Consider the following 25,083-nt stretch of genomic DNA (forward strand, 5'->3'; position numbering starts at 1 on the left):
TTAAATATGATAATGTCAATTTGCAACTGAAGGAGGATATATTATTAAAATATTTAGCAGCTATTTAAGATTTAGCTTATTGTGAGTTTCCTTTGCTGCTATACTATACAAAAATATATTGTTATTTTTCTTTTCAAAGTAAAGGGGTCAATATGTTTTCTACAGGTGTTTAGCCACTAGAAACCCGCGGTTAGGACAAAATGAATTAGAATGCTTGCTAACTATTCTCTTCGAAAGGCGAGTTTACATTTATTCTTAAATTTCTTTCAGTTGTAATCCAGCGCTGGATTAGACCGCTGGACAGAAATAATGTAAAGTGATCATAATATCAATATTATTGTTCTTGCAAAAACCGTGGTTTTCATTTTTACACAAATTATAAAAAACATAAAAATTTGTCTATGGTAAATGTTAATAACTACTCACATTTATTCTTATAATAAATTTTTAGATCTCGGTGTCCGTTGAGAGCCAGTTCGTCGATTAAAATTATTTCTGTCGGCCAACTGAGAAGCAAATCGTCTGATGGTGTGATGGTTACAATTATTTATTGGTCTTGTACAATCGCTAAGATAGTAAAAAAAATATTTTAATCAATCTTATCACGAGTATTTTTTTAGTATTTCACTTAATTTTCTTTGCAACAGTACATGAGTGAACTTTGTACCTCAACAAAAATTTGGTATTTAACATTGGTTTTGCTAGAGCTTGCCGACTTTATTCAGGTAAAAATGGCGCGTACGACTAACGTCGCTTCGACATTAGTCAGAGACTTCTTCTGGTGATTATCGGCGATGGCTCCGGCTGTCGGTCATTTACATCATTATTATTCTGCTCCATATCTCTACTTAAAATAAATGGCGGCTCCACGTTGTCGTCAGCGCTCGTAAATCTAAAAACAAAATTTTATTTATCAAAATACACTTCATAATATTTAAAAACATAAAGAAGGACTGCTATTATGGTGTTGCCAGTGATTTCTTATTTTTACGTCTTGTCATTCAGCTGTGGTCAATCACTTACCCGCTAAAGAGATTTTGAGTCTACTGTTTTATCTTTTTACTTAGTCATAAATGTACTTCCAGATTTTTTCTATTCCAAACACATACATGGCCATACAAGTATGATGTGGCCCCATATTTAATTGAATAAAAATACATGACTATAAAACTGTAGAATAACTTACAGGTAATGGTTTCCTTCGCCCCTTATCGTGCATATGGCATTAGTAAGGGCTTTCACATAATTTTTGGCAAGTGTCAACGTCTCTATCTTGGATAGACTTCTGCTTACTTTTTGTACATGCGGTATAACACGCCGAAGATCCTAGAAGAACAAAAATCGTTTTATTGTTATGTTACAACTTTTTACATTTAAATAACTTGTATCGCAATACAAAACTAATCATATTAACAATGGTAGATAAGAACCAATTTTGATCATTGTTCATGTTTGAAGATTTTCGTATTACCTCAAAAGCGCGGTTGAGCGAATGCATTCTCATTCGTTCCCGTTCATTGCTCTCCAGGCGGCGCAGGTTGCGTTCACGCGCGGAGTAGCCACGTCGTCGTCGGCCCGTGCTGGCGGGAGGGCTGCCGACGCTGGGAGCGGCTGCTGGACGCCGCCTCTTTACCGGACGGTGCACCAGCTCGTCGCTGCCACTGCCGCTCTCGTACGACTCTGGAAAGCGAAAACCAATAGCTTAATTCCTTTCCTTTTTTACTTTATTACTTTTTAACCCTATTGATAGAAGAATAATTTTTGTAAGTTCATTCCGCTGTTACCTTCTGTATCATAAATGGCTTAACTTGAATTTAAAAAACCTGGGACTAGTAACGGTCAGCCGCGTTTTATTTGTATAAACTCTGCGTGGACGTATCGTGATCGTGAATTACATACTTAAATCCGATAATATAGATAAGTTATCGTCACAAGAGTATGCCTAACTTATTTTTTATTATTCTTATAAAATAAGCAAACGAAAATTGAAGGTGTTAAAAACAAAATCAGAACTAAAATTTTAAAATTCCTATGAAGTGGTCCCTAGATGGCGGTGAATGTACGCAGTTTCCTGTTTAGTGTAAAATTTCCATATTTGTTTTATTTTTAATTTTAAAATAGAATATTTATCGTATATTGTTTAAATATCCTTTTTTTGGTATCGGGGGAAATCTTAAAAAAAATACCCTGCTCGTGGGGAAAAGCAAAATTATGTGGGGTTTTATCCACTTAAACACCTTCGGTGGCCATCCTCTAGTACCACTGGCAGGACTCCGGGATCTCCGGTGGAACGCACCGGTGCAATACTGTTAAAATATCCTAGAAATTTAAATGAATTTAAATCGAATGCCTCAATTATTAGTAATTTGCAACTTTATGGTTTATGGGTACATCGGTTCGGTCAGTGTCGATGATCTATTTCGTAGAGTCTATTCAGTACTAAGTAAATGTAAAAGACATTTATCGAGATTTAAGATTACTCAACATGAAAACGTGAGAAAATTAATGAATAATAAGTACAAATGCATTATACAAACATGCAGAATTTTAATAGTACGTGACGTACTTTACATTTTAATAGATCAGCCTGCAAACACGTTTTAAGATAAAATAAAATATCTAATAGTCTTCATTACGTTTAATCTAACGTCCGATGGAAATACATATTTAATTGAAAAACATAATGCCTTCATTAATTTTTATATAATCTATCTTCAAAACTTTAAGGTAAAAGTGTTAGTAATAAGTCAAAGGTGGGCATTAACTCGTTAATCCGTTAATCGTTAATTAACGAAGTTAACATTTTCCTTAACGGATTAACTTTTAAGTTAAATTCAAAAAGTGTTAACGCTCTTGTTAACTCCCGTTAAATTCTACTTCCGTTAATTTAGTCCGTTAATTGTTACAATAGACACTTATTGACGTGTTGTCATTTTATTTAAGTTATGCATCAGGCTACATTCGTAAGTTCGGCTATGTTCGGTGACCGTTGGCGAGTCGAATGGTGAACGAGAACGAGAACGAGCGAGTGTGATGCATGTTATACAATATACCGAACGGCCGGGATAGACGTGATCAAAAGAGTACCACAGAATCCTTGTTAGAAAATAGTGACGATTTAAACAAACTTACCTCTATCAAATATTGCGAAGTTTAGGCGCTAGAAACCTTCAAAGTTTATTAATTATTTCACATTTATCACACAAATATCTCGAAAAGTCTTTATTACATTTTTTTCACATTAAAACTGGTTTTCATTTGTTTATTTTTTATTAAATACTGTTTAAAAAACTGGTTTCATTTTTTAGAAAATGACTTTGTTATAAAATCAACATAAGGTTCGAAAACACTTTACTCTTAATACAATAATTGTTATACCTACGTGAGACGCAAAATCTATTAAAAAAGATAAACTCTGCGTTGAATTGCAATCAAAATAATCGAGTGTGCATTACTCTTCAACGTCTTACCTAAAATACAACTAAACTTTGTTGCAGACAAAAATGTTTATTTTAATGTTGGAGTTTTAAGACAACAAAAAATATAAAAAAAATAATTTATGGTTCATTTGAAAAAGCGTACAAATAGGATTTTTTGTCATTGCGTAGATAAGAAATAAACAATGAAAAATAAATTTAAAAATACGAAAGACGAAATGTGCACGCAATAAACATTCCTCAAAAACAAAAGGGATTTAGGTGTTATTACCGTCGTTTGTTTTTTTGGGGCTTCTTCATAGTCAACGAAAAATAATTTTAACAACAACTAAAATATGAACAAAGGATCAAATGGACAGCCGCACAGAGAATGCGATAACGAACTCGATGGATTTATGGCCTCAACCCTTCTAATGATCGGGGATGCACGTGCGCTGCGCAAAGACAATAGCGAAGATAATTTGTTTGTTTACAAAAAAAAAGTATACGACAAAACGAGAAAGAATGAGGAAAAAGATAAAATAATTATGGTAGTGAAATAATGTTAAACTGTGTTATACTAAATTTAATATATGAAATGTCGCCACAAGTGACCTTTACAAAAAGACATCGATTTTTTTCACGTATATCGAAAGTTTATTTTACAATTAATCGAATGTCGTTGAAAATAATTCAAAACATATTCTTACTAATTAACTACATATAATGATTTTATAGGTGATAAGAAAGAGAGAAGACATCACCCGCGATCGGTTGTTTTCGTTATGTCGTGTAACTTATGATTTAACATATAACACTTGATTTAACATATAACAATAGATCGGACGATAGATCATTAGATGATAGAAGTTATCGAAGGCATCTCAGTTGTATAGTTTGATGCGTTGAGATGTATCACTGGATTGGTTATGTAGTTTATTTATCGATGTTATAATAAGTTTCCTCTGATGTTAGAAGTTTTATTAATAAATCTATATTAATAAATAAAAAGTACGTAAAAAATGATAAGTCTGTTCGTGGGTCCTTAGGTAAAATAAAATAAAAAATATTACCAAATTATACATAAAACAAAATGTTCAGTTGTTGGAGTATGAGCAAATGAATATCCGGGTGCAAATAGTAACAGATAAATGTAAATACTGCACAAAAGTTTTGATTGTTTTCTTTTTAATATTATCACATGTCTTACTGTTTAATAGAAAATTTGTGTTGTCTAAATTTAGTTAGCTCTCTAAATCCGTGACGTCGGATTGTCGATAAAAAAATTTACTGAAAAAGTCAATTGTCCATCATTGTCAGTGTAGTATATAAGTGTGTGTAACTAGTGCATGCTATGTCATTATTATGGTACAGGCATTAGTACATCGCTCCTATTGTCTAAATTATATTTTAGTATATTATAGAACTAAACTATAGATAGGATTAGCGATCGCCCGAGATTTCGTAAGCGCAGTAAAAAAATAGCCTAAGTTCTATTGAAAGTCTCGACAAAATCGGTCCATATGATTTGGAGATTATTCATATGGCCATTTCCCGCTTGCGCCTTATACTCGTAATATAAACAAAAATTAACTTTAACTGTTAACTTTAACTTGCGTTAAATTTTCCTAAATTAAACGCTTTAACGATTAACGAAGTTAAATTTTTATTTAACGAATTAACGATTAACGAAGTTAACTTTTTGATTAACTGTGCCCACCTATGGTAATAAGTAAAAAAATGCATGTTACTATCTTAAATGCTACTTTCCTAACCTGTCTACTTTTATCGTAAACATCAGAAATTAGTAATAAAATGTTCATTGTACTCGTATATCGCAGACAGACCCTTCGTGATGTTTTTATTTATTTTAGTTAGATTTCTTCGTAAAGGTATGAAGTAATTGGCAAAGATCGACTAAAGGGAATTAGCGTCTATGAGATTCATTTTTTTAATTCTTATGAAAACAATTTCTATAAATATTTACTTAACAGGAATCTTTAGGAAGGATCTTTCAAAGCCAATATTCAATCTTAATATGAAGAAGATACATGATTAATGTAGCCGTTGATGTCATTTCAAACATTTTAAATAACTACGAATGCATAGCAACTTGTATAAAGTCTCATTTTTAATTAAGGAAGTGATTAGTGATAATTAAACACTAAACTTTTACATAGTTCACAAATAATTATAGGAATAGTTCCTAGTTACTTAATTTGTTAAGATTCGTATGGTTGTTTCCTGCTAAATTAACTTTGAACTTTTATATAAAACATTACACCATAAATGAGTTATTTTTTAAATAGTTACTCATTGAATAGAAACATTTGCATAAACCCGTCCCGAATGTAAATCAAATTATTTTCAGCCCTGTACAAAGTGAGAGTAATATTTTGTGCAACAAGTTGGCTGCCCCTCTGCTGCCGTCAAGACATTACGTGAGGTGACTGCACGCTTCGGATACGATTTGCGTAAGAGCTCTGATGCGGACTAATCGATTAGTATGCTTCATTTCAGCCGATTCTTGTAATGTTTATCAACTTCACATCACTGCTATGCTTCACAGTTAAGTTTGTTTCGACTGCAAACTGATTTTATAGTCAAAGTTATTATAAATAACCTTCAAAATGGGACCAAAAAATAAATCTTTTACTTTTACATCATTATTTATAGCTAGATTTCGGCGTTCTCGAGGTCTGTTAAATTCCTGGATCGATTTTTTAAAATCTTATTTTCCTTTTTATTATTAAAAACATTTTAAGAAAAAAAAATAGCCGACTTCAAAACAAAAAAAACTATCTCAAACAAAATGCGCTCAAAAGTAACTTAAAAAAAAAAACAATTTCAAACAAAATGCACTCAAAAGTAACGTAAAAAAACAATTTCAAACAAAATGCACTCAAAAGTAACATAAAAAAAAAACAATTTCAAACAAAATGCACTCAAAAGTAACGTAAAAAAACAATTTCAAACAAAATGCACTCAAAAGTAACATAAAAAAAACAATTTCAAACAAAATTCACTCAAAAGTAACGTAAAAAAAACAATTTCAAACAAAATTCACTCAAAAGTAACATAAAAAAACAATTTCAAACAAAATGCATTCATAAGTACCATAAAAAACAATCTCAAACAAAATACACTAAAAAGAAACAAAATAATGTCATGAAAACTTCTTTCTTTCTTTCTTCTCTCTTTTAAAAACCCTCTAAACTCTAAAGAAAGTTCTCTTCTTTCTTGTAACATGTCTATATTGTATAATTATTGTTATTTCGCAGTCGGTGTCGGCCGAAGTAAATAGGTCACATTTTATATTTGAGATGTATTAGACATACTTACGTTTATGTCCCTACTTAGGCCGAAACCGACTCCAAAATAACAATAATTATACAATATAGACATGTTACAAGAAAGAAGAGAACTTTCTTTAGAGTTTAGAGGGTTTTTAAAAGAGAGAAGAAAGAAAGAAAGAAGTTTTCATGACATTATTTTGTTTCTTTTTAGTGTATTTTGTTTGAGATTGTTTTTTATGGTACTTATGAATGCATTTTGTTTGAAATTGTTTTTTTATGTTACTTTTGAGTGAATTTTGTTTGAAATTGTTTTTTTTACGTTACTTTTGAGTGAATTTTGTTTGAAATTGTTTTTTTTATGTTACTTTTGAGTGCATTTTGTTTGAAATTGTTTTTTTACGTTACTTTTGAGTGCATTTTGTTTGAAATTGTTTTTTTTTTATGTTACTTTTGAGTGCATTTTGTTTGAAATTGTTTTTTTACGTTACTTTTGAGTGCATTTTGTTTGAAATTGTTTTTTTTTTTAAGTTACTTTTGAGCGCATTTTGTTTGAGATAGTTTTTTTTGTTTTGAAGTCGGCTATTTTTTTTTCTTAAAATGTTTGTTTTATTTCTCAATTTTTAGTGAATTTGAAGTTTAATTACAAATTTCCTTAATACGTATAAGGACATAAATAAGACAAATAAAGAAAAGGACTTTCCTATTTAATATGTGTGTACTTCAATTCAAAAACTAATTTAGAATACACCAGATAACCACTTATCCTTTAAACAATGAAATAATTATCAAAATCGGTATACAAATTGAAAATTAACGAACTAATACATCGTAGCGTGCCTTTAATTTTGTCCAGCCGCGCGCCGCAGTAGCATTTTTCGAATGCGCGTAGTTTTTAATAATTTAATATCTTCCAAACTATTGATCAGAATTACATAGTTTAAAGGCTAATGTAATCTGCATTTAATACTCTAGCCATCAAACATATTTATTTGGATAAGGATTCATATCGAATATAATATAATAGCACCGTAAGCTTACGACGCTGTTTTTCGTGTGCAATTTAATCGAAGTTTGTTCATAATAACATGGTTTTTGTGAGACATCCATAGATGATAGATATATGCCACCTGAGACTTTTATTTAGCAAATTTAAGGATCTATAATTACTCGATACATCATTTTAATGTAGGTCATATAGTTTGACCTACGTAAGCCCAGAAAGCAAATTTGTGCTATTCATTGTAACGCGATGTAGCATTTTTCGTTCCCGCGTAATTTTATTCTTACGATATCTCCTAAACTATTAGACAGAATGATATAGTTTCAATTGCAAATATAATCTACATTAAATTCTCTTGATAATGAACATATTTATTTACATAAGGGTTAATACTGAACTTGAATAATAGCGTCGGAAATAGGGCAAGAATTTAATTAATGTTTCGTAAAGAAAAGAATGGTTATTGTGAGAAAACTATAAAAGATAGATATATGCTATCGCGGACTTTTATTTAGCACATTTAAAGAGCTACAATTCGCCATACGTCATTTTGATGTAGGTCTTATAGTTTAGCCTACGTAAGCGCTGAAAGCAAAAATGTCCCTAATTTTCGCAACAAATTTTGAAGCTTATTCAAAATCTACTAGTCTTCTAGTTATTTAAAAAAAAAAACAAAAAAATGGGACCCACCTGCAAGCACTTCCTTTCGATTAAAATAATTTTTATCAAAATCGGACCACCAGGGGCGGAGATTCGCGGTAACACACATAAAAAAAAAAAAAAAAAAAAATTCAGTCGAATTGATAACCTCCTTCTTTTTGAAGTCGGCTAAAAATAGCAACTAGTCTGGAACACATGAGCTTGTTGCATATGTCTAAGACAACGCTCACTTAATCACTTGACGTTTACTCAATTGCCACGTAAAAAGACTTTTTTAATTTGCCGATTGAGCTTCTGCTAAGTCAACATAGCTCAATAGTAAGATCGAGTTCTGGTTTCACTTGGCCGTGACGGCGTTCATTTCACTTTCACGGCTGTTCAATTGCGAGACCTTTGAATACCGACAAATGCAATATTCGGACAATCATACCTGTCCGCATGCTTTTAAAATTACAGCACATTTCATAGGCACCATTTGTACATTATTGTAACTACAAAGGAGGCGGGAAATTATGCCGGGAATATCAGTTGTTTGTATATAACAACTTACCCTTTATCTGGAATCTGGAAACCAATATCTAACAAAGGTATTTTATGTTTTACCAGAATAATGCAGCATTTTAGATATCTATTACAATGATTTTAATGCGCAACTTTAAGCAACGGTATGGTAAATCTGTACAGAATTAATTTGTCGCTAAAAATTTTAAATCCAAATTAGTCTCAGCATATAATAAATATCTGGACAATTACGAATACAAGTTGTTGCTATTGCCATTATATATTCCCTAATAATTATCTTATGTTTATAAGTATTCTAGATTGAGATATACTTTAAGGAAACACCTACGTAAAAGTTTTATCTATATCTAATTTTCATTGAACGCAGAAGTTATGCAGAGTACATAGCGGCCAATACACTTATTTATGGAATCTTTAATTCGACGATTAGAAAAGAACATTACCTCCAGTTGGTTCTATTTTCATATCGGCCACATCAGGCTTACTTTCGAAGTACTCAAAATTATCATCGTAATATAGCAGCATGTGATCTGGCGACACCACCTCGGAACTTCCACTGTCGTCGCTTGCCGATTGTAGCATTTTGTTATCTGTAACAATCATTTATTTTTAATGCAACTTTTTTATTAATGAAACAAATTGTGATTCGTCATTATTTCTAAGATTCTATTGTTTTTTTATTAATTCATTGACTCTCACAGTTAGATTAATTAGAGTAGATTTCAAGTCACAAATGAGATTTAAATAGTTTAAACTTTTGTGAGACATAATTGTAACTCACGTGTCATCACACGTGAGTTAAGCCGTTCTTAATTAAAATATTGAAATTTAATGTGGATTTTTCGTACCAAGGATTTTTTCATACACTTTACTACTCTGATTGAGACAGATCAGTATGAAAAATCTACATTAAGGAACTGCTAAAACACGTAACCGGCGGTTAATGTTAGTTTTAAATATTAAAAACATGTAAAGTCATCAGTTTACATTGAAACAATACTAGTGGTACTTGTAAAATGCGTTAAGAAAATGTTAACTTCTGTTGCCATGTAAAAAATTCGCGGTTTAAATAATGTTAAATTAAATTGTTTTTATTGATTGATAACCGTAGTGATATTATATCAACTCAATCGATTCACGGATTTAAAATGTTCGTTATTATAAATTTTAATATGAAATATAATACATAATTCAGAAATATACGAAATCAATTTAAAAATTAGTTTTCATTTAATGTAAACTCGGTACGCGTTAATGTGTAAACATTAATGCATGATTTTTTAATTTACTCTCTAATTACAAATAAGTAAAAGTAAGTGTTAGTGACGATTACAATAAAAAAAAACTTTAATTGTATTAAGATTACACATCCAATACGCGTATCTAAGCGGTCATACCATCTGTATTGATTTTATATCTTCAAAATGAAAATCCACGCATAAACACTCCTTTATACACTTAGGTGTACATATTATATTTTTTATAATTTGAAATAATCACAATGTTGGTCCTACTAAAGTCCTTGTTTATTTATTTTTTCATTTAGCACCAATTTCATTAATTGGTAAAGAACTTAAATTAACTAAATTTCAATAATTTCAAAACATATTATAATTTAATAACATAATTAGTAGCGCGCTAGCATTCGTCTGAATCTGGGGTTTGCTGTGTTTGATACTCGTAATATTGCAGGATAGTTATAAGTATGTTTATAATGTATGCAATTACTAAATGTACTTTTGTTGTGGGGTGGTAAATGATGGAGGGTGTGGAGGTAAGGCGTTGCTAGGTAACCGTCTCGGCGCCCACGGCATGTCTAGCGATCGGTTATATTTAAGCTCTTCAAGCTAAGAAAGATGACGTAAAATGTTCAGGGGAGGGGGACTAAACTGATATTACTTGCCTTTTTAATATGTTTCGTTTAATTCATACTTATATACGTTATCTTTAATTCTTTATCAATAAAATTAATACGTAATCAGTCCAATTTTCCACAATTCTTGTAGAAACAATGAAATAATAACATGTTTGTAACGTCAGATGTAAATGACTAGCTATCGCTCGCGACGAGGTCCGCAGGGAATTTAAAAAACGTAATGAGTAGCCTATGTGTTCTTCCAGACTATGCTCTACATCTGTGACAAATTTCGTCAAGATCCGTTGAACCGTTTCGGAGATACCTTCAAACAATCATCCATCCATCCATCTTAACATTCGCATTTATAATATTAGTATAATTATGGACAGAAAAAAACAATTTAAGTACATGATTAGTAAATATATATTAGTAAAACTAGTTACTTATTTTTATTTGATTCAGTTATATAAAAAAATCTATCTTCGAGGCTTTGATAAAATAAACTAGACCTTGTTAATTTACAAATACAAATTATGCAGTACTTATATTCTTTAAACTAGTATAAAGGAAGGAAACAATTCTAAGGTGGAAATAACGTGGATGTTGCGACACCGCGTCTAGCATAATTAACAGCCGTTAATTATGCATACAGACTCAGATATATATTATTTATTTATTTATCGATCTGAATTCTACTATGCTAAAACTTTGATTAACGTTATTTACTAAGGGCTGAGTTTACTTAGTAGATGTAACAGTTGTAGAATGTACTTAGATTTAGCAATGACAGTATCATTTGACTAACGGTCTTAAATTAAGGTACGACAATGAACTTTAAAGACATGAAAGTTGAATTTTAAAATAAATAAAATAAAAATCCTAGACCGGTAATCTGATTATCCAGTGGCCACTGACGATTAGGTGACATAATGTCAGAACCCTCAATATTATTAACATCACTCTCGCCGTTCATTCGACCAGTTAAATCATCACGGATCACACAAAATTCGAAAATCGAAAAACACATTGATACATGGTGGGATTCGAACCCAGGACCTGCAGATTGCAAGTCAAGTTCTTAACCCCTAAGCTACCGACGCTCTAATATTGTTCTGTAGACATTAAATATGTAGCCTAATCTCCATAGTTACTACTATGTAGCTTAGTTACAACTTAATAGTTGTAATTCTCGAATAATATTAAGGCGTGCGGGAAATAAATTGCAAAATTAAAGACCGGTATCTTGATACATGCATAGTTGTTTTAGGTTTAAAAACTAGGTGCACTACACAAGGAAGGTTAGACTACAGCTACGCACTTAGGTAAACCTCAACCCAGCAAGATACATTTTCCATTTTTCTTACAGTTCATGGAAGTAACCGACAAAGTTACCTTACAGACATAGACGGGACTCTAGTTTCTTTAGTAGTTATCTCCAATTATGTGTTTAAAACCCTGCCACGATATTAACTTTTGGCATAATCATTATAATTACCACCAAAATTATTCTCGTCATCCACCCCAATAGTGAGAGGTTCGCGTAATTTTACATACTAAGTAATATTTTTCATAAAAACAATTTCAAACAAAATGCACTCAAAAGTAACCTAAAAAAAACAATTTCAAACAAAATGCACTCAAAAGTAACATAAAAAAAATTTCAAACAAAATGCACTAAAAAGAAACAAAATAATGTCATGAAAACTCTCTAAACTCTAGTAGTTAGTAGTAGGGGCTCAGTTTTCCGCAACTCCACGACAAGCGCGTATTTTGCGTGTCTCTAAACTCTAAAGAAAGTTCTCTTCTTTCTTGTAACATGTCTATATTGTATAATTATTGTTATTTCGCAGTCGGTGTCGGCCGAAATAAATAGGTGACATTTTATATTTGAGATGTATTAGACATACTTACGTTTATGTCTCTACTTAGGCCGAAACCGACTCCAAAATAACAATAATTATACAATATAGACATGTTACAAGAAAGAAGAGAACTTTCTTTAGAGTTTAGAGACACGCAAAATACGCGCTTGTCGTGGAGTTGCGGAAAACTGAGCCACTACTACTAACTACTAGAGTTTAGAGAGTTTTCATGACATTATTTTGTTTCTTTTTAGTGCATTTTGTTTGAAATTTTTTTTATGTTACTTTTGAGTGCATTTTGTTTGAAATTGTTTTTTTTAGGTTACTTTTGAGTGCATTTTGTTTGAAATTGTTTTTTTATGTTACTTTTGAGTGCATTTTGTTTGAAATTGTTTTTTTAGGTTACTTTTGAGTGCATTTTGTTTGAGATTGTTTTTTTTTTGAAGTCGGCTATTTTTTTTTCTTAAAATTTTTGTTTTATTTCACAATTTTTAGTGAATTTGAAGTTCAATTACAAATTTCCTTAATACATATAAAGACATAAATAAGACAAATAAAGAAAAGGACTTTCCTATTTGATATGTGTGTACTTCAATTCAAAAACTAATTTAGAATGCAGCAGATAACCACTTATCCTTTAAACAATGAAATAATTATCAAAATCGGTATACAAATTGAAAATTACCGAACTAATACATCGTAGGTTGCCTTTAATTTTGTCCAGCCGCGCGCCGCACTAGCATTTTTCGAATGCGCGTAGTTTTTAATTATTTAATATCTCCCAAACTATTGATCAGAATTACATAGTTTAAAGGCTAATGTAATCTGCATTTAATACTCTAGCCATCAAACATATTAATTTGGATAAGGATTCATATCGAATATAATATAATAGCGCCGTAAGCTCACGACGCTGTTTTTCTTGTGCATTTTAATCGAAGTTTGTTCACAATAACATGGTTTTTGTGAGACATCCATAGATGATAGATATATGCCACCGAAGACTTTAATTTAGCAAATTTAAGGATCTATAGTTACTCCATACATCATTTTTATGTAAGTCATATAGTTTGACCTACGTAAGCCCAGAAAGCAAAATTGTGCTTTTCGTGTAGCATTTTTCGTTTCCGCGTAATTTTATTCTTACGATATCTCCTAAACTATTAGACAGAATGATATAGTTTCAATTGCAAATATAATCTACATTAAATTCTCTTGATAATGAACATGTTTATTTACATAAGGGTTAATACTGAACTCGAATAATAGCGTCGGAAATAGGGCATGAATTTAATTAATGTTTCTGAAGAAAAAAATGGTTATTGTGAGAAAACTATAAAAGATAGATATATGCTATCGCGGACTTTAATTTAGCACATTTAAAGAGCTACAATTCGCCATACATCATTTTTATGTAGGTCTTATAGTTTAGCCTACGTAAGCGCTGAAAGCAAAAATGTCCCTAATTTTCGCAACAAATTTTGAAGCTATATTCAAAATCTACAAGTCTTCTAGTTATTTAAAAAAAAAAAACAAAAAAATGGGACCCACCTGCAAGCACTTCCTTTCGATTAAAATATTTTTCATCAAAATCGGACCACCAGGGGCGGAGTTTCGCGGTAACACACATAAAAAAAAAAAAAATACAGTCGAATTGATAACCTCCTTCTTTTTGAAGTCGGCTAAAAATAGATCGAAAAACACTGGTCTATGGGATTAAGGTGAGCCCCCTTTAAAACCTCTATAGCCTGATATAGCTTTCAAAAATTGTTTCACACGACTGCCTCTGCACTTGTTTTCTATTCGGCTGAATTATAAATTAAATCCTTTTATAGAATAGACACGGAGTTACTTTCGTAATAGTTGGTACATATTATATTGATATTAATATATTTTTTATTTCAACTTACATCTTCGCAACTTTTACGCATCACTAAGGTACACTTAGTTCTATATTTACTTAATTGTTGATCTCGTATTTTTTTTTGAGTATAAGCATTTTATACATACCATTTATTCTCAAAATCTTTTACTTAAAATAGGGTATTTATGTGTCTACTTTTTTCTATCTAATCTAGGCCAATGTATCCTTTGACTAGAACGAGACACGAGAAATGTTATTATGACCATTTAATGTTTACGTAACATCCAGTTACAGAAATTGTAATAACTACTTGCCATTTTATATCGTTCGTGTCACCTTAAAGAAACTGCCTTGAAAAATATGTCGAATTACTTAGTAAATTTATTGTTGAAAAACGTTGTTTATGAAACTAGACACTTGCATCAACTTATAGTAGTATAAGAATTTGTCGAACTGTTTCGTTCCTTTGTAATAATTAGTTGCGTGATATTTACAGTTTTTAAAAATTGTTTGTAAGTCTGTACACCCTATTGTTCCAAAGCACAAGCTCGTCATTAAATATTCTTTGTTTTAATCAGGTGCGTCACAATGTTTTGTGCCTAACACCTGTTTTAATATTATAATAAAGTGCCACATTGATTCAACGACATATTTTTAAATGCAAAATATCCAAGTTATAAGAATAACGTAAAAGTATAGGACAATAAATATAAAGGTTGCTCTGTTCCAAACTTTTAGGAAAGAACCTATAAATTATTTATTAGGATAACACGAAGTTAAGCTCGGAAGATAATAAATAAATTAAACAAGATGTTTGTATATGATATAATTTTAATTAGTATATACGTATAGAAACAGAAAGTAATATCCGACACGATTAATAGTGAAAGTCTGCGCCGTTTTTAAAGTGGCCTAGAACAAACTACGAAAAAAAAACAACTTACTAGGTGCAGTGTATGATAGTTATCGTTAGAATTTTTATACCAACGTTTAATTATCATAGAGTATAGAGAAAAAATAATAATATCAACTACAAACTTCAAAAAGTTGCAGCCAGAAAAATACGAAAAGCATTTTCTGCTGCGAACAACATATTTATAATCTACTAGCTTTTACCCGCGACTCCGTCCGCGCGGAATAAAAAAAAATAATAGAAAACGGGGTAAAAATTATCCTATGTCCTATTCCTGGTTCTAAGCTACCTGCCCACCAATTTTCAGTCAAATCGATTCAGCCGTTCTTGAGTTATAAATAGTGTAACTAACACGACTTTCTTTTATATATATAGATTCCTAAAACACATAGCATGATATGTCAAAATAAATTATTTTGAACATTTTTTTGTACATTTTTAATTCGGATGTCAAAAACTGGACTAACAAGTTTATGATAGTGGCCAAATATTGACATTTAGTTGACATTTAATGATGGCCATCGATGCTTTATTTGACATTAACATATTACACGTGCAATTTAATAATGTAACGGTAGTTGGAGTTTAATTGGACACTCAAATCAAGAAGGCCAAATATCTTCTATCTGTACATTATCTCCTCATTTAATGTAGGTAATGCAATGATAACTTTTTGAAGATGCTTTCTTCAAATTTCATTAAAGTAAGCGGTATTATAGACGACCGTAGTTCGCGTCACGTCATTAAAATGCGATCATGCACATCTCCGTAATTTCACACGTCATAATAATTTGTGTGAGCAGTACACACACTATACCGTCAAGTAACTAAACGTACCGGCCTTCGGTCTTATAACCGAGCCCAGATACTTTCACCATGCTTAGCGCCGTTACCGCAATTAAAATTAAGGCATTGTTGTACTGGTAGAGTACGTAATTTAGTAATGTAGAATAGAAAATAATAGCACACACTAAATAAGTGATTTTAAATATTTATCATGAAGTGACACCCAGACACCCAAAGCGGTCGACAAAAGAAAAATAAAGTCTAGATTTTTAGTATCCTTAACCTGGGGTAGCGAAATCTAAGTACTGCATTATAAACTGTATATAATAAAGTTAACTAGCTGTCGCTGACTCCGTTCAAGTGGGATTAAAATATGTACCCTATGTGATCTTCCAGACTTTGTTCCACATGTGTGCCAAATTTCAGCGAAATCCATCGAGCCGTTCTTGAGATACCTTCTAATAAACATTCAAACATCTAAACATTCGCATTTATAATATTTGTAAGATTAATAATTGTAAGTGGTTAATTAATATCAATATTTAGCATAAAATTACTCCAACTAGGCGTAGAAGCCAAACTAACGTAAAAATAATAAACATAACAGAACATGTACGTGTTCGTTGAAAATATTCTCGATTAGAGCCATTTAAATCTACTCTATTTGCACGTAAGTCTGTTTTTTCAAGGGGGTTTTAATAATAATAATTTATCAGCTGAGTAAACATTATACAGAGTATGTGAAACGGTTTCCATTTTGTTGCCTTCTTCGCTTCAAGGTCATTTCGGTCTGTCGCTGTAGGTAGTCTGTTTTTACCGTAAATTTTTACCCCTAGTAAATTTTTCGCTGGGATGTATTGAAAATGTTAATGTAATGTTAAAAAAAAATAATTTTTATTACTAAATTAGTTATACACTTATTAAAAATCAAATTCGTACTTATTTTTGTTACAAGTATATTTTGAAATGAGATTGTTTCGAAATTAAAAACCTGTACTTAATCTAAATTTAGTATCATTAAGTTTCGTAAAACTTCTGCGTATAAATTCCTGTTTAGTTAGCTTACGCAGAAAAGGTGTGAACAATGCTACAACAATCGTAACTTGTTTAATAATGGATTTTTTTGTAAAGTTGTATATATTTTATTGAGAGTAGATGTTATTTTAATCAAGGTAACCAACTTAAACGTGGAAATGCAATTATTGTGGTTTTAAAACTACAGTATTCCAAAGAAGTATACGAAAATTCTTAATAGTTTTGTAAACATTTATGGTGAAATGTGCCACTGTATTAGCTACAAGTCCTTTTATACCGCGTCTACGAAATTTAACGTTATTTCCAAAGCCTTTGCAATAACCTCCAGTCTGTATTTAAGGTATAAAAGCAAAGCCGCTTACGACGGACATTGATACAATTTAATGAAACTTAAATGCAGTTTAAGTTTTATTTTATTTCAGTTATTAAGTAAACAATCTAATCTTTTAATTAATTCTATTAGCTGTCTATTGTTCAAAGATATTAATTATATTCAGTTAAATAAATTCAGACTTTTTCAGTTACCGAGAAATCAGAAATCTTTCCTTTTAATTGTTATACGAAATCGGCAGTACTGAAGCCGAGAAAATCTTTCTGAAATTTGCCTCGAAGACAGAAAATCTTTTAAGGTCTTTCTTTCATAAGTATTATCCCGAATTATATCGTAATGTTTTTCACAAGTATTTATGTATTGCAAGTTTTGTAAACTAGACGGTTTTACCGATGAGGTCAATGTCATTCAATTCGTATTCTTTATTCCATGTCATTTTGTAATTGAATTCGTTCGATATACATTTTGTGATATGTTAAATTAAAACGAGCTGTGTCCACGATTTACCGGTTACATACATGATTTATACTTAGGAAAATGTCAGCAAAATTTTATCAAGAATAATGCATTTTTCTATGGTAAAGATAATTCAAGCTAACATAGATATATTAGCAACCAGCTCATATTACATTTTCTAACAAAGTGAATGTGTTGTTATTGCGTTTCAAACTAAAAAGCTTATAAAAGGATGTTTTGTCTCGATATGAATTATAAAGAAAGAAAGATTTTTTTCTTATATGAATAATATACTTATGATATTCATTTACAGGATATTTAATTTCAATTTCATATAGAATAGTCATAATGTTTTATATACAATATTTATTGAAGAATGTATTTTCAAATCTATGTTGCAAAAGTGAGACATCTCAGAAAAACGAATTGCATTTCGAACTCTATCCGCCTCGCTGGGTTACAGGCGTGAATGTTAGCAATACCATTTATCTTACGTACTACTATAATTACGTTAATCTCATGTATTTCGCTCTATTAATAACAGTTAATTACAATCGAAACTTTATAAGTGAAAAACCTCTATAAGCGAGAACTATAGCTCGTTCAATATCTATTTGCAATAATATTAGATTAATTCATTCCACATTCGGTGAAACGGATTCAATTAATTTGACCACAGGATGCTGAAAGCTCCTGTTTGTGTTACTATTCTTGGAAAACGTGGTCGATAAGTGAAGCATAGCCGTTCGTAGAACAACTATTATTTTAATAATTTATCTCTATCGTAGGCAAATAATTACACTCTATAACTAGCTACTATAAATTAACACAAATTAAATGTGCCCTAAAATATTTGTGATAATTAAATTTTATTTTTATCGTTTTTTTTAATTATTTTGTTAAAAAAGTAGATTAAAATATATTTATTTACAGATGATTGTCTCTGTATGTTAGTACGTGATGTGCCCTGTAGCCCAAACAACATAACCAATTTTAAGAGTAAAACCAAATAAGAGTTGATGTTCGGTTTGTGTTTTCGAATATTTTCTTCCCTAGATTATTTTTATCGTAATTAATACTTCCTATTGATTAACGAACTCTATTTATCAATAAATGCAAAACTAAAACTGATAAACGGTTGGACCCCTATCTTTTATCAGATAAAATAGAACATTGCTTGAAAAAATTGATTTCGAGTGTTTCTCTTTTATTTCTGTAGTATTTATTATATGTATTTTGTATAGTACGATTAAACAAAGAGTTAAAAGTTATAAAATGAAAGTTTATAAAAGGCATCGATGTACTAAATATTTTTAAATACTTAGTAGTATGTAGACTAATGCTAGTGATAGACAATACAAAAACCTCAAACCATAAATGCTTATCTTTTCATAGTAAAAAAAAAAAACGGTAACTGTGGTTTTAAATTCCGAACATTATAATGTTAATTTACTATTTATGTGAAATCAGTCAAGTTTGTAAAAACTGTCTGAAATCTACGTGAGTGCAAAAATCTTTAAATGTTCACGAAGATTTAACTCTCTACAATTAATATAATTGGAATGAGTGTATGTAAAATTGAAAAATAATTGATGTATTTGCGTTACTTATTACAAGAAACCAATTTTTAAAAATTTTGATTTTTCTGTCTGTCCGCAAATCCGCGTTTGTGCGAAGTTGCAAGCAACCGCTAGTGTTTTTATTCTAATAATAATTTATGCTCATTATTGTAATTAATCAAATGCAATGTAGTTGCAATCTAAAATTATTATAACAAATAAAGACGTCTTGATAAGAGCGGACGGTTCAATGAAATGACAACATAACATCGTAAGTCAAGTTCAAAATAAGTTTAACATAAATTTAAAATACTGCAACTATGATTTGGTAACAAGATAAGTGTCGAACAGACGAGTACGAATTTGTTTTTTTTACTATTGAAACGATAAATTGTTGTTATGAATATAATTATCATCGTGACATTTACCCCTAACTTAAGGTAGACTTAGTCAGGGTGGGCTTAGTGAGCTGATGATAACATTTAGAATTTGCGTCTTAAATACAATATCTGAGTCATTTCTTCGTTCAAATACAAAAAAATATTTTCAAATAAGAAAAGTGAGATAAAGATTAGTAACAATCGCGAAGATTCAATAAGGATGTATTTATTATATAATCACTGAAATGTATATTATATATACGTTTGAACTTCATATAAAAAATACATAGAAAGTAAAAAGGTAATTTTTATATTAAGTTACCGAGTTCTTTACTTGTACGTAACTCAACCATTAACCAATTGTGTAAAATGTTATAAAATTACTCTTATGTAAACTGTACGTGCTTGTATGTAAAAATTTAAATATCTTTTAATTACATTAAACACGTTCGAGCAATATTTCTCAATAATACAATTTATCGATAAGTTGAAGAACATCAGAATTATATTTATGTCGTAATCCACAACAAAAAGATAAGAAATTTATTAAATAGCGAGATGACTGAAAGATGGCATGCACTATTTTCGGGATCACCAAATATTGGTACGGGGTCTGCATCCATTAAACTAGTGATGCAACGGATGTCTGTTTCCGTTTCCGCAAGTGCGGAAGTTCCGCACGCTTTTCAACATCCGTTTCTGTTTCTGTTTCCGCAACTTTTATAACGGAGATAAAACGGAACTTTACGACAGCTGAGAGATACAAATGCGCGGCGCGAGACGCGCAGTCCGTGCGTGGCCTTTCGGCATTTGTCGCATTTGTTTGTTTACGTACTTTGTCGTGAATTTAAGCCCCTAATATTTTATGCTGCTGTTTGAAACAATCAGTTTCTCTTGCTGGAGTAAACTGTCTAGTTGTTGTCCATATAAAATTTGACAACTGGCAAAATGTGACTATTTCATACTTACGAGTTATTAAATGTATTTTTGAATAAGTAATAACCATGTAATATATCATCATCATTATTATCATCAGCTCACTATACATCCCCACTAATGGGCTCGGAGCCTACCCCAAATTAGGGGTGACTAGGCCATAGTCAACCACACAGGCCCAGAGCGGGTTGACTTCACACATATCATTGAATTTTTTCTCAAATATGTGCAGCATCACTATGGTTTCCTTCACCGTAAGAACGTCGGATAAATGTACATATGTAAATCGAAAAACACATTGGTACATGGAGGGATACGAACCCAGCCCCTGCAGATTGCAAGTCAAGTGCCACGAGCCACCGACGACTAATAATTATATCTTTTTCTAATGTAGATTTGGTGTATTTGATACTTAACACATTCACTGTTTACAAAATAAAAAAGGTAACAGCTGGGAGCCAAAACTTTTTACGGCGAATTTTTATTATTTAATAATATTTTTATTTTTAGGTTTTAATATTTAAAAGCCTCCGTTTGTCAACACGAATTTTAACTTATTGCAGCACAGTAAAAATACATACATTGAAGGCTAAAGGACACTGGTATCCAATGCCTTAATAAATTAAAAACGAATACAAACTGTTTTTACCAAAAAAAAAAATTGTAAATATGTTTTTTTTTTCATATTATTTACACTTCTGTTTCCGCATCCGCTTCTGTTTCCGTTTCTGCTAAAATTTATTTTTGACATCTGTTTCCGTTTCTGGTTCCGCTAAGACACTTCCGTTGCATCACTACATTAAACAGTGCAACCCAAAATTTAACTAAATCTTAGATATTCTTATAACATGAAAATATTATAAACTATCTCTATCATCTATCTCTGGGTTTCATTTGCCGGCAAAATACTTAGCAACGATACTTGATGGCGTCAATGGAATGAACAGCGACAATCACATTTTTATAACGCTTTGAATAAAAATTATTCGTCTCCCTGTACTAGTTGATTACGATGTAAAATGAAGATTCTAGTAATTAATTTAAAGAAAGTAAAAAAATCCAAATAAGGAGCCATCCTGGCTGTAATTTTTTCTTTTGTTTTGTTAAAATTCATTCCTTTATTTTCTAGCAATTGTTACATTCTTATGATAAACAAAAATTAAATTTATTTCTAAGTATTAAGGTTGACTTAGGCTTCGCTATTACAAAATAAAACTTCTTTGGATACCTTACCCAATTCTAATCATTCCTTTTTTTAATGACACTTATATCACCTTTTCTTTCTGTTTTCCGAAAGTCAATTTTTTTTCTTTAAAAAACAACAGCAGATATCTACACTACCACTTTTATTTTAAAACTAACTGTCATCCGCGACTATGTCCGAGCGAAATTAAAAAAAACTAAATTAGTAGCCTATGTGTTTTTACAGACTATGTTCTACATCTTTGCCAAATTACAGCAAGATCCTGATAGCCGTTCTGGAGATACGTTCCAACAACGCTCCATCCATCCCAATATTCGCATTTATAATATTAGTAAGGTAGTAAGATTAGGCTATTAGAAAGTACAAGTGTAAAAACGCAAGCCCGATCCAATGCAAGCCTGTCGTCATACTTTAATCAAATCAAAAATACAAGTAAAGTAACCTATTTGTACATCATCCTGCAATCCATGACGAGATCTGGATTTAAGGGAAACGCAATTAGACACTCGGCGCACATTTTCTATCGTAGCTAACATACTACTCATTTGAAAAAAAATGTGTCAAAAATTTCCATGCATATTTATTACCCACTTGATTTATGGCAAGATTTGAACGTGTAGATAATAATATTATCACATAATAAATTAACGCGCACAGAACATAATCATTATCTATTATTTATATTCGCGAAAACATTGTAAATTATTTAAAAAATGTCATAAAAGAATATTAAAAACATTAATGCTTTTATTTTTTGAATGTTACCAATTTATCATTCCTTTTGTAGAATAAAAAAAAGAAACACTAGATTGACCTTTGCAGTACTAATAAAGAAATTTATTATACAACCATTGCTTTAAATTTTAAATTCGTCGCGTTTGTTTCAATGTTATGCATAGATGCAAAATTCACTTTCGCTAAACGCGCATTTTATTTCTATCCTTATAAGATTTGTTAACATTATCTATGGCATTAAATAAACAACTTTCGAACTGTTATAAAAGTTTTGTAAAGCAATACACGTAGTTTAACAAAGAATTTGCCTTTCACTTAGCATTCAAAACTGACACGTATAGATCCTTTTTTGTTTCCGTGGAAGAATCAAGACTTACCTTGGGCTCCTTAGAAATGTGGGTACAGGAACCGCGGAGACAAACCCAAAACAAATAATTCACAGTGTTATCATAGTTACGGGATAACGTAACGAAAGTGATTCGCTAGTTAAGTGAGTGTTATTGTGTACGTGTACGGAGTGGCGCGCGGGCGCGGCGCGTGCTCTCGCGGCGACTGTCTGACTGCTTTTGATAGACTGGACCTGAACTGGAGTGAGTGAGGCTGGTGACTGACGCGGCAGAGTTACGCGCTGCTTAGTGCTTACAACGTTTCATATGGAAACGCATCTCGCATTGCTTCTTTTTAAAAAAGTCCAAGTTACAAATTAATAAAATCATAACACTAACATGACGCTAAGAATATATAATACTATTACAGTACAAAACAATAAAGACACAGAAATACCTTTTTTTATTTTTATTTAAGACAATGTTTTTTGTCTATTGAAAATATTGATATTTTATTACAAGGCCGAGCTTAACAACATGAGCGAAAAATATGTGCATTAATTAGATAAAATGTATGATGTGTGTCACTGCTTTTATCCAAATCAAAGTAGATAGCAAGCCCCAACATTGAAGGCATTTTACTGGGATATCAGATATGAACCTAACTTTTACTTTCGATTGACATTTGGCACTACATTTACCGATTTTTATACAAATTATATGATACATAAACATATTATGTACCTACTTTTTGGTTTTGTAGTGTAAAGTGGTTTTGCACCCGTTGAGGTACGTTAGTTTCAAATACTTTATTTAATGTTAGCGCCTACAGTTTTACTGCCGCAAATTAACTTGATTACAAAATTAATGTAATAATTACAGATAGAAAATATCTTGTGATAAGTTATATTGTGATAAGACGTCACAATATGGCACATGTTCGTACATGTTCTTGTTTGAAACGCATTGTACGTCTAGAAATGCATAGCGGGTAAATAACAACTTGTTGTGCCGCTTGTAGACCTGTTGCTGATTTGGCCGACACCACTGATAAGCAACAAGTGGTGAGAAAGCAAAGTAAAGACCTTCCCCTCGTTCGCCTTACTTCCCCACTTAACCCCTTCTGGAAAACACTTTCTATCTGCACGTCGATTTAAAAAGACTTTTGCTTTCAACAGTCCTGCTTTAATAACCGCTTTGTAAATATGTTAATTTTCTATAATCTTTCTAAATTTGTAAGAGTAGTCTATAAATGCAAATCTATTTTATTACAACTATGTCGCAAGTGGCCTAGCTGTAGCTTGTGATTTAGTTACTTTAAATAAAATAAGAAGCCATGTTCTGTCCGGGTGAAGCCAGGGCGGTCGTAAATAATAAAATCTAATCATTATTTATCAACATTATAAATATCTGTTAATTTCATAAAAAAGCAACTGTCTTGTGCGCAAAGAATAGATAAGTTAATTGCAAAATGCGGTAGACTTTGTACACGAATTCGGATTTATTTATAATTTAATACAATATAATTAAAAATCAGTACAAAAAAATACGAAATGTAACACAGCACAGATTTCAATTATAGCTAACATCCAATAGGAAAGTAATGATTTTAATCGGTAAATTTAATTTTGTCTGGATCCGACGCTAACTCGTACTAGGGCCTGGTACATTAAGACTTGTGGTACACTGCCGGCGCGAGGTCCATCTCTCCATCGAAGGGTCGACGGAGATAGAGATTCTCGAGGACTGACATTATCCTATAAACAAAGATTACTATTCTATATTACTGCGGAAGTTTTTGGGGAAGTACTACGTCAAGCAGGAGACTGCTGATGATGATGATGATGAAATATTTTTCATTTTTATTTACTCTTTATGAGTACCAGTAACTAACGGGCATGACTTTGCAGAAATTGTGGACGATAAGGTAGTACCTACCTAAAT

At 31.3% G+C, this 25,083-nt stretch overlaps 1 protein-coding gene across 1 annotated transcript; it reads right to left on the reverse strand.

Moving 5' to 3' along the window:
- Positions 1-268: 268 nt before the first annotated feature.
- Positions 269-23,443, reverse strand: LOC106718252 (class A basic helix-loop-helix protein 15). Its single transcript, XM_045679656.1, has 5 exons — positions 23,191-23,443; positions 9,338-9,484; positions 1,472-1,680; positions 1,187-1,326; positions 269-892 (listed from the first exon to the last, which is right to left on the reverse strand). Exons 2-5 carry the CDS (start codon positions 9,474-9,476, stop codon positions 766-768), a joined length of 615 nt encoding a protein of 204 aa, XP_045535612.1. The 5' UTR covers positions 9,477-9,484; positions 23,191-23,443; the 3' UTR covers positions 269-765.
- Positions 23,444-25,083: the final 1,640 nt, after the last annotated feature.

This window comes from Papilio machaon, chromosome 10 (assembly GCF_912999745.1).
Source record: "Papilio machaon chromosome 10, ilPapMach1.1, whole genome shotgun sequence".
Lineage (NCBI taxonomy): Eukaryota > Metazoa > Arthropoda > Insecta > Lepidoptera > Papilionidae > Papilio > Papilio machaon.